Genomic DNA, 12,105 nt, shown 5'->3' with positions numbered 1-12,105 from the left:
TTATTGTTGAAGCTTTTCATATAATGCATGCATGCTTTTCTCCTACCTAGGCATACTTCATTAGAGAAATATTTTTTATACTGTTTAGAAAGAGTATTAGAAAACATTGCATCATTCACATAAATAAATAAAAACCCCTACAATCCAGCAATCTGAAAATTTATACTTATCAGTCTCAACCCACAGAAAGAGCAAAAATACCTGCAAGAAGAGACATGGGAAACACAATGCTCTACAGGTAAGGGATTTGACACTAGATGACACTTAGATCACTCCGATATGGTTTCAAATACTTCCTCTGCAGTTTACAGAGCCCGAAAAGATTCAGTTTCCAAGTAGGAAGAAAAGCACATCCTAAAAATAATTATTCCTGGAAGGTATGGCTATTTTCAACTTCAAAATACATCTATGGACAAACCATTTAAAAACAAACAAGCAAAAATGCCTGGTTGCTGACTAAATGGCAAAGGCAAAAAGACAAGAAAACATTTATTTTAAAAACGATGTGCCAAGTACACTCAGCTATGTGTTTGCTGTTGCTGATCCACCCTGCAGAGCATGTTGCATGCCATTTGCTTTGCTCCAGGTGGGTGAACCCAGGAGCGAGAGAGGCACAGAAGCCCACGCACAATCATTTTTCTCTTTCACTGCTCTCTCTTGAGCTCTCCTTTTTACTGTACATTTTCACATCTTTCTGCTGTACCAATGCCGTTATCTCTGATGCAACAACATATGAATCAAATTCAGAAAAGTCACAGTGGGAAATTTTTCATAAGCCAGTTAGCCATGGTTTATCCCTGCATTAAGCAAGGCAGGTTAACTAGATAAGCCTTGTGTCTTTCAGAGAAGCAGGATCAAAGCAGGTAACTAATTTGTAACAATATGCAATTCCTTGCCACAAATGGAGATACAAATTTAAAAATAAAGCACACTGAAAATACATAGGATAATTAATTCACAGTCGTTATAAGATGTAACATATCTGGTTGTTGCATTTATATTCTTCCAATACAGTAACGGAAACATTAAGGGAAAAGAAACATGATTTTTTCATTAATGCAGCTCACACCTATTACAGGCAACTAAGCAAGCCAGTAGGCTTTGGTACTGAATTATTAAGAACATGATTCAAATCAACAGTTATTCAGAAAACAACAATATCAAAAAACATTTTACTGCAGTGGAAAAGAGCACACATTATATGCTTCAGCTGCATATAATCTGTTCAGCTGTACAGTTCAACACAATTCAAACAAAATTACAGCTTGCAAATCAGGTATTACTGCAGGCCTTTGAGAAGATATTTTTACTAAGAGATTTCTTCTCGTTTCATTAGAATGGCTGAAGGAAGCAAGAGACAGGATTAAGCCAAGCTGTGAGTCACCTGTATTACCTAGTATGTCTCTCACAAAAACAATGTATCTGAAAGTGATTTTAATATTCAGTTTTTTAAAAATCCCGAGAAGTAAATTTACCTGCTAAAACTGCTGCTAATCATGAGCCCATTTTGTAAATACTTGCACAGACAAGGAGTCCTAATCATTTGGTTGAGATCAATCATGAGAAGGATACAGAAGGACAAGCCAGGAATTACCTAGCTGAGCAGTTACCAAAACTATAATAACTTGTAAATAATCAATAACAATGATAATTCTTCAAATAAATAAGTACTTTGGGACACAGAACATCTGGTTTCAAGTTGCTCTTACAGATGAACACAGAAACCAGAAATAATGAAGATTCCAATTCTAAGGAAACACAGCGTGTATTGTGATATCCTGACAATAAATATGATGTTTATTAACAATAAGATGATATGAAATATAAGAGAGCACATCCAGTTTAGTGCAAGGTTTCACACCAAAACAACCTTCTTACTGTATCAGAAATGCATCTCAAGTTAACACACATTCAGATCTTTGCAGGACCAACTCAGACCCCTCCAAACCAAACTCTGTCCCTTTCTGGTCATTGTCTTCTTCCCCTAAGGACACAGGAGAGCCTGATGTGCTGCCTCATCTACCCTAATAACTACAGATAGCACTACAGTTTCTTCAACGGGGTCCTTCAAACAGCCACATTTTTCCTCTTTCCCAGTGCCCTTTTCCCCTTCTGTTTGCCCAGTACTACTGGCATTTGTCCTGGATCCTTGCAGCTTTCAGTGCATGGCAGAATTCCCACCCCTTCACTTCATCTCAGCTTGGGCATCTGCCCATTTTCCTGCCATTCCAAATTCTTCTTACCCAAAATGCAACAAACACCAATAAGGAGTCTTCTCTTGCTTGTCCCCAAGAGATAAATCCCTTCCACCAGATACACACATGCAGTTTCCCTCTGCTAATTCCTCCAAAAATTGGACAGGGTTTCTACCTGTCAATTATTTCTCTTTTGAGGTGACAGGCTGAAAGTAATGTCACTACTCTTAAGAGTCAGTAGGTAGATGAAGCTTTTGGCAACTCTCCCAGAAACCCTTTTCTTGTTTCTGCAAGATACTGCTGGGGCAAAGTTGCTAATCTACAACTGTGCTGCAAATCTCAGCCCAAGAACATATGTTCTTGCGCTGTCAAGAAAGAGAACTGCAGTGAAAACATTACATAGTGCCATCCGCCCACAAAAGATATATGGGTGCTCAAGCCCAATGCACTGAGCAGAAAATTAAGATTGTTCTCATTGCCTTGCTTGAAATGTCTGTGTCATCTACAATCAATGAAACGGTCTGGAACAAAGCACAGCCATCTCTTTTTGTTATCTGAGTAGCTGAAGAAAACAACCTAACATAAGAAAAGTAGTGAGGACTTGTCATAGTTCAACTAACCAAAATACATTTGTAAAAATTCAGTGTTAGTTAGTACTTTGGTAAGGGATTGGTGACACAGACTTCAAAAATGAGCCTTTTAGAATAATACTACAAAATCAATCTTTGCTAATACTGGGAAATGAAAGGAGAACTCTTAATATCCATTCCTAAGAGAACTAGGATTTACTACAAAATCTTGACTCACATGAAGAAATCAAGATGCTGAAAAAAGATGAAAAAAACAAGTCTAGCACAAATGAATTTGGGATTAATTCATAACATATGTTGCACAAGCAATTATTATTTAATTCCAGTTGTTTACTGCATCTTATTAAAAATAGTGCATTCAGTGAGCTGCTGTATTCAAAGGGTCGATGTATACAGTGTGCAAAAAAAGGTAAAACAAATTATTAGTATCTATTGTGCTAACTAACTTATGTTAGTCCTTTCCAATCTTGATTTAATGTTCTCTTGTGCCTTGCCTCCCATCACTACATAAGGTCACATGCATTCCTTTCCAGTTTGGTCACCATGCTCCAAGAGACATGAAACACTTACACAAAAATCAAGAGTATGTACATGCTGAACAACTAATGATGCAAGACGACTAGTGTGAAAGATCAGCTGCTGTTCAATTCCCTTCAATTTCTGCTAACTTCAGACACTCCAAGAAATCTGATTATGCTGTGTGGCCCTCCATATTTATGCTTGTGGTGTAATGAAGTACAGTCTCATTATGATTTCAGAAAAATTAACTAAAAATGTTAACACTTCAAATAGATTAATTATCATTTTTCTTCTTCACATCAGAATAGTATAAAAGACATCTTTTGAAACAACATGCACTTTCTGTGCCACACCAGTACAAGTGACAGAAAATATACCAGCAGAGACCTAACAATACCATGTTAAACGGGCATCTCTGTAAGAACATGGACCTCAATGCCTGAGTACTGTGCTTTTATAGATGTGTCTGAAATAACCGTAAGCCCACTGAAGATAGCTCAGTTCATTAGCAGCATGTGAAGACTTTATTTGGGAGTCTCAGCTGCAGTCTTAGTTTGCATTTATACTACACAGAATTAATAATAATAATAATGAAAAAATATTAATAAAGAAAAAAATAAAATAGCTATAATAAGATGTGTCTTTTCCAACAGGATTTTGTGTTGTGCAGTCAGAATGGCAACCAAAAGTGCAACTTGCTTTAAAAATTACTCATTTCTATTGGAATATATATATATATATATATGGTTTTCCTTTTGAGTTTGTCTGCAAGTTACCATCACAATAATGGGTAATGTCAGGGACTTGTACAAAAGGGAATATTTCTTCAATATATTTTCAATAATGCACTGCGAAAGGAACTTCCTGCTGTCTTTTTTAGTTAATAATGCAATTCGTGTAGAGATACTGAAATCATATTGGAAAAATGAAGGAAAAAATACTCACTGTACATTACACTGTTTTAGTTTCAAGAATGTTATCAAGGATGGACAGCATTTGCAATTTATGTTTTGTATTACTTTACTAGTGCCTTAGAAAGTAAAAACTAGCAATGCCGTGTCAGAAAGACAGACCAGAACTGCTGTGGGCACGCAGATTATTCATTGACATTAGGACGTCTGTGGAGATTACTAAAAACCATTATAGACATGGCCTATTTGCATTCAAAGAAAACGTGTGACAGCATTTAGGCCCTGCTTTGCAGAGTAATGAGTAATCAGTTTCAGCTACGGTTAATGGCAAAAATCAAGTTTTTAGGGCCCCCACTGTGGGCATCACAGAGAGTCCCTGAAGGGCGGGACACGTGTGAGCCAAACACTGCTCTGCTGATGATGGGGCTTGGTGGACAAGGTCATAAATCACAAGTTTAAACCAGGAGAAGGTGAGAGAAGGACAAAACAAGAATTCAAGGACATTTGCCACTTACTGGATAAAGAGGGGGAAAGAAATATACCTTTCTTTCATGAGTGCTGGGTACACCGGGGGTGTTCTGCTTGAGAAAGCCTGCTGTTGTGGACCACCTTGTAGGGTTTTTCCGTGAAGGCTCTTCTGAGGAAAAATTTGTGTCACTTACAGAGGTTGAGAGGCCAATCAGTGCAGGGTCACTACTACGTCGGACATGAAGAGGCATATCTGAAGAATAAAGCAGACAGTAAATAAACACTGACTAGATTTCAAATGTTTTTCACATAGGAAAAATATTTTTTCAAGCTCTTGATGGGTGGTTTGACCAAATGTGGTTTCACAGAGTAAGGAGTTATTGACCTCAGCATAGCTCCTCAAGGACAAGGTCTGTTTCCTCAAAACCACAGCCTTGCTGCTTGGCCACAAGAGAAGAAAATGAGGGCAAAACCTAACTCCAAATCTAGCAGAGTTCATTGGCTTTACACATACAAACACAGCATAGCTACTATCTGTCGTTGGTTGTGTAAAATTAAAAAAATGCATAAGCTTGAACAACTAAGAGGCTAAGGTAACTTACAGGTATTTTAAAAAGCAAGTAGCCAAAGGCCTAAATTCAACAGCCTCATGACAAAGTAAGGGGTGGAGTAGGCTGATGTGACCCCCACTCCACTGCCACGGCTGCAGCATGGGCACTGCCACCACAACACGCCTGCAAGAAGCTGCACACCAGCCTCTCTACAGTGAAAGGCAGCCTCCTCGCCTTCTAAAATACACTCTCAGTTTCTTTCCCAAAACTTATGAAATTGACTGTTTTCTATTCTGCATTCTTCCTTTGCCTCTTCCTGACAGCTGAAAGAAGATCTGTGCTGATTTACCCTGATTCCCTTAGCCTTCCAGCTGGCATGGCTGACAGGAGAAAAATATTTCATTAGTAATAAATGATACAGCAGTCAGGTAGACTGATTGCAAAGCGATAGGTTTTTTTAATATATGTAGAGGTCAAATCCATTCTGGAAGCATTGATGACACATTAAAGTTAGTTTCTCTTGAAATACAACTTAATTTTTTCCAATTTCATTTATTATCCTACAACAAATATCCACATATCTATCGTCTCCTTGCCCAAACAGAAGTTTCATTGCCTGTATTTGTGACCTCTTAGCACTTTCCCACTCAGCATCAGAATGGAGGGGACATGATTTATCAGTTGCATTTCTCTTTACTGCTGCACTGGGAACCTTGAGTGTGAAGTGGAAAAGAAAAGGTGAAGCCTACGGCATGTAAGCAGCAGAGTCACTGGGAGAGGCACACTGGGCAACAGCTGAGAAAGAAATCTACGTTTTAATGCTTTGATGAAACAATTCCCAAGGAAGCTGAAGGGGTATGTCTCAAAATGCTAGCAAAAAAACGCACAATGACAGCGGTTCACTAAATGACTGTCTCAAACTTTACAATATGTTTATGTTAATGTTACGTATAATAATACCAAAGCATCTTTTTTGCATGGCATTATAGAGACACTGAGAAATACAGTAAACTGTATCACGCTAAGAAAATGTGTGAGTTGGGGGTTTTTAGTCAACTAGGACTTGTGCTGCTGAGATATGCAGAAGCGTTACACAACCAAATACCAAAACAGTCACTCTATTTCACTCCGGTAAACAAGAATACAAAGAATTAATTAATGGGTTTTCTCCACAATTGTTATACTATTTCTTTTTCCTTTGAAAATTCCATTTTTCTTCATGTTCATAACACAGATATTCACAAGAGTTAATTTCCAGCAAACAAAATGTTTGCTTTTAGAAGTAATTATACACATATTTATACACATACATATGTATATACACCTATAAATGTGTATAACAGAACTAGAAGTAATTAAAAGAATATTTCAGGAAAGATCACTTTAATTACACAGAAAAGTATTTATGGTCTGAGTCAACTCTATTTCCATTTTGATTACTCAGTATATACTCATAAACTCATAATAGAGGGTTTTTCTTTGATTGACTTGTCTTCAATTACTTCAGGTTTCATGAAGCAGCTGAAGGTAAAGCCTCTCATTTCCCCCTAGATGACAAACATCATAACAGTACACTACCAAACCACAAGAGATGTCTGTAACAAAGGCGGTACAGCTGCAGTCCCGGCAACAGGCCCGTGATGTGTAATGAAGTGACCCATTAACAGGGGTGCCTGTGCTGCTGGCATAGTCCTGAACATACACTCTCATTTATTAGATTAGCCTGAGCAAGAAAGTGGCTCTGTGGTATGTAGTGCCACTTAAGAAAAATACCAATCTATATCTGTTCCAAGCAGCAGCCCGTCCATATTATCCTTGTTTGCCTTAGCTACCCACCCTACAACAGAGAATTACAATTTTCAAACGTGAGTTCACTTGCTCCTTATGCTTGTACGTCTATATATAAGCATGGTGAAAGCAAAATGTTCTTGTGTTTTTACACTTTTTCTTCAAATTGCTTGACAAAACGAAAGTTCAGTTGGGTGAACTTCTGTAAGAAGATAAGCTGAATTACCGAAAAAGAAAGAAAGAAACTGGAATTCAAAACAGCGCTCCTGGAGAGGAGTGAGCAATTATCACTGCCTTGCCTTTCACTTTGTAGTGAAAGCCTGACAGTTTGCACCAAGTAGCAGAGACTTTTCACAATACAGGAAGTTAATCATGCAATGGAATTCCCAAATATTACTATGCTCCAGAGAAAACATTAACATGAGAAGTTTCTCTACAAAGTCTATTCACTGATGAGCCACATTTAATATAACCCGTTTCATTTTAGTAAGGTTAGTTATTGAGATAATTTCAGACATTTATTGAACACTTCTCCAAATCTGTATTAAAAAAAAAAAAATAATAATTCTGGCAATATAAACATGCAGCATGATCGGTTCTAGTCTCTCATTATGAAAATAGTTCCATACATAAGGAGAAGTGATTTGTATTACTAACCAAACTTCACAATACAGTGAATTATAAAAGACAGTAATTTGGGTGTGTTAGATCTGTGTATTTCCCAGTTAAACTAGAAATTTAAATATACGGAAATTATTTAATATTTTTTTTTAAATTTCTAGAATGGGACAAGCACATGGGAGATAGCTCTAGTGTATGCTGCTTGGCAATGGTCAATAGCACTCCAGGTATTAATCCAAGAATTAAATGTTATTCACACTATGTTAACCACAAATGGTAAACAATCTTCTGCATTCCTCTCTCCAATTCTATACTGAATATTCTATTCAGTATTGATATTCTCCATTAAAACAATAACATAAAAGAATAAATTGAACAGATTTTTCTACGAATATATTGTTCATTACAATCTTCTGGTTTACTTGAATTTATAGATTTGAAGAGGATATACTTTGAAATATTAAAAGAAAAATCAAAGGAGAGGAACTTAATAATTAAACCACAAGATGAAGTACGCACGGGACCAATGCAATGTCACTGATTCCAGGATGATGGCTGATACCGTTTGAAGTCTGTGGTTTCTTTGAAGAGTGGATAAAACAGCAATGAACTCTAATCACAAGGCTTCAAATTCTCTGTGGCACTAATGCACTGTAAATATTGATTTACTTCTGCAGCTAAGGTGCCTTTTAAATAAGCACTTGAAACGGTAAATCTAATAATGAATTACAGGAAGTTTTAAAAGTCTAAGAATTAAGGAAAAATTAAATTAAAAATCATGAAAGTTACCACTAACTCAGTTCTTGAGCCACATTCAAGGACCTGAAGTATTCACCCATGAGTCTAACGCTATAACTTCAGAAAGAATTATGTGTGACAGAGAATCCCATTAAGTTATGTATATAGCCACAGTTCCGCTAGAAAATGGTTATTTGTAGGATAAATACAAGCTGGATAGCAAAATGCTCACATTCATAATCATGAAATTCTGACTGGAAGTCTCATTTTATTAAAAGCAACAGCAGTTTCACTGTAAATTATAAAAACAACCAATACACATTTTATAACCATCTTTAAATGTTAAGAACACAGAGTTGTACCTTCCCTTCCTGCCAGCAATTCCATTTTTATTTTAAAAGGGTCATCACCTTCTCTGATTTTCAAATACACTCACGAGGAAAAGCATTTGAGGGTCTGGCAAATTTCATCCATAAAGCTGAGCATGTCGCCCTGCATGCAGGCATTCAGAGCAGAGGACAGTGGTCTCAGAATAAAGCTAATACATACCTTCCCATACCAATTTCCTCTCAGATGTCAGCTTGGAGGGCATGACTAGAAAACTACATACCTATATTTGTATAGCGTAGCCAAAATAATTTTACTCTGTGAAGATTTCAGCTAATATTTCAGCTCCTTAGTGCCAGCCATGGCAGCTTGCACAATGTGGTGTGCAGTGAAATTTAAGGCACAGAAATGAAAAAATAATCTTATGGTCATTTCTGGCCACCTCACACACACCACCAGGCCCATGACTGATGAATAGACCTGAACAGGACTTTGGTTTTCTCTCCATACTCTAGCCTTCTCTGGGAAAATGATTCTTCAGTAAAACAAAAAACTCTGTGGGGAAGAGCAGCTTTCAACAAGGAAGCTGCTCCGGTTAGACAGAGTTCCTGAAATAAGCCCATAGATACGTATGTACATCAGGGTATGTTGTATACACAAGGCACACGTAGATCCTACCTCAGCATCAAGAAACTGGTCCAGGGATGGGAGACAGAGACTCAACGCCTGTGTCACCCATCCACCTCATCCTACCACTCAAATCCTCATCTGGAGGCCAAGAGGAAGGATGAATCAGGGTCATCCTGAGGCTCAGGAATGCAGGACGGCTACTTTCAGCTTGAAATACTTGAAACTACAAGTTAAGACTTTGTCTATATTTAACTGAAATATCTTTTTAAAATATTTAGATTAGCCTTGAGTTTCGCACTCCAGACTCCAGCAGAGCTCCCCAGGCCCTGGTTCCAGTTTCAGTAGGTTCAGTTCAGTTCCTTGTTCCACTCACTTGGCAGCAACAGCCAAACATCCCTCATGACTTTTGAAAACTCAAATTCCCAGATCAGTTCAACTTTCTTGCAAACCTCTAGAGACAAGACAATGATAACTTACAAAGACCACTAAGGCTGTTGTAAACTGGACTACACAAAGAAGAACAACAGTTGGAGACAAAAAAACCTGCTGATTGTGAACTTACCTACAAACTGCATTAAACCCTAGCAGCAGCTAACATAAGCCAGAACTTCTCTACAGTATTAACAAAACAGTGCAAATCAAATGTAGGAGTCTTGAATTAGAAAAGAAAAAAATATTTAAAAATGTAAGCAGTTGCAGAGGTGATGAACTACTCCCTGGACAACTGCATCATCTGTCCTGCAGAAGCAATCTCAGGCATGCTATATGGAGGTGGCTGTGGGGAAGGATGCAAAACAGTAGCACTGCAAAGCTACCACCAGTTGCAGCATACCACCAGAAGTATACTTTTGGACATGACAGCAAAGGAAGAAGATAACCTATACCACCAACGCCCTATTCATGGCCCAGAGCCGTTATTTTTATCTCCCCTACAATCCATTCCGCTATTAAGTAATGATTATTTAATAAAAGAATTTCCCAAAGTGAATACTGTTTCCTTTGTCAAAACCTTCAGAATATTTTTTCTAAATTGTTATTATTTTCCCAAAATTTATCCTCCTATTACTAGTTATCTCTCCTTCACTTATGAAACTATCCTTTCCTTTCATGTGTCACAGACAATTATAGCATTTCTCCCCTAAACGGTGCTACATAGCTCATAACTTCACCTCTGCCTCTCTAATTCTCTACCACTGTTCATTTATGTAAATATTATCCTGGTCTTAACTTGTTCAGAAGACACCCAGAATAGTGTATTTATCTTACAACATACCTTCAGTATTGTCTTCAGCTATCTTACAAGAAGCAGCCTCCCTGTCTTTTTTTGAACTTCGACACTAATGCACGGTCACCAATAATCATATTTGGGTATTTTATTGTCATGGTATCAATCCAGAACATCCATAGAAGCCCTAAATTTTTTGCTATAGCCTCACTTCAGCACCTCTATCTTGCTAATTAAAGTATATGTTCAGTTTAGATCAATACTCTTATATGTTAACTTTATTCATGCTGAATTAAGTTGCATTTTTCCAGTATGTATACTGGAAATATATGAATATGAATTGAGGAAAGAAAAATAATAATACTACATCCGTATTATTATTTATCTTTCCTCCATTCACATTATTCTCCATTCCTAATTTATCAACATCTGGAAATTTAAGTAACAAACTTTTTACAGTACTGCTTCTCCCAGATTTAAAGATGTTAACCCCAGAAAAAACAGGAACCCTCACAACCCCCTACGGGACAACAATCTCTAGAGTAAGGCTGCCTCCAACTTTTTAAGATTTCTATGATGATTTTCAAACCATACGGAAGTGTTTATGCTCACATTGACTTGGAATTTCCAAGATGCTTAAAATTATATTGAATATTTTAACATTTGCAAGTATTACATCAATTGTGCATAATTCACCTGTAAATGCCAACTACCTAGTGTTCATGACTCTCTCATAATTATACAAAAGCTTAAGATTGCATAGTTTAGATAATTAGCGTTTCTCTACTTGAAAATATGTTTATGCTTAAAAACGTCAACTTCTAAAATGAATTTCTCTACATTCGGAACTCTTGGTTAAATAACAAGACTGCTATTCCTCTTACAAAGAAAAACAATCATTGTTAACTCCACACAATTCCAGATATTTATAACTACTTCATGTACAAATCCAACTGTTTTCAGTTATTCTTCTAGCTATTGATCTTCACACAACAGCTTATGCACTTCCTCACATATTTTCAATGTTATCAAATACTTTTCTCTACTTCCTTATTTCTTTAGCTTTAAAATGGCACATTTATAAGCATTTGCACATTAAAATCATGACAAATCACAACTATTCTATTTTCCTCATACTACCGCCCCATGCAGTTGGAGATCTGGCAGGCAGCCACATCAGGAGCAGGACAGAGGCCATACCGCAGCACTAAAAATGCACAACGTGGTCTTCCAGATGGCAGATGAACTGAGGCAGGTCAGGGAACTCCTACACTCAGCCTGCAGAATCTGACAGGTGTGCGTATGTCCCTAACCATCACATAAATATGGACAGAATTCACTTGGCTGTGTAAAACATGCAAACAAAAACCCACTGTGAGCTAGCATAACTTTAAGAAATACAAGATACTGTATTAGCATGCCTATGATCAGAAACGAGTCAGAAAAGTAAGATCATCTCTGGAAGAATGGGCAGCAGTGAAAAGAACACGTTCAAGCCACCAGAAAAATTCTTACTACAAAGCAAAAGAAAGAAGATAAGTC

General features: G+C 37.2%; 1 protein-coding gene across 19 annotated transcripts in view; it reads right to left on the bottom strand.

Annotated features, from left to right (window-relative positions):
- PARD3 (par-3 family cell polarity regulator) overlaps positions 1-12,105 on the bottom strand; it is a 457,718-nt gene that overhangs the window by 268,681 nt on the left and 176,932 nt on the right. For 11 of the 19 annotated variants that reach the window (XM_037383389.1, XM_037383402.1, XM_037383404.1 and 8 more), the window contains exon 4: positions 4,758-4,936. In XM_037383389.1, the coding sequence (XP_037239286.1) occupies positions 4,758-4,936 (179 nt within the window). Of the gene's footprint in view, positions 1-4,730; positions 4,937-12,105 lie in introns of all 19 variants that reach the window. The other 8 variants (XM_037383395.1, XM_037383393.1, XM_037383391.1 and 5 more) reach the window with 1 other exon arrangement.

This window comes from Falco rusticolus, chromosome 4, assembly GCF_015220075.1.
Source record: "Falco rusticolus isolate bFalRus1 chromosome 4, bFalRus1.pri, whole genome shotgun sequence".
Taxonomy (NCBI): domain Eukaryota; kingdom Metazoa; phylum Chordata; class Aves; order Falconiformes; family Falconidae; genus Falco; species Falco rusticolus.
The sequence above is the reverse complement of the archived record's forward strand: the minus strand, read 5'-3'. Positions and strand labels throughout refer to the sequence as shown.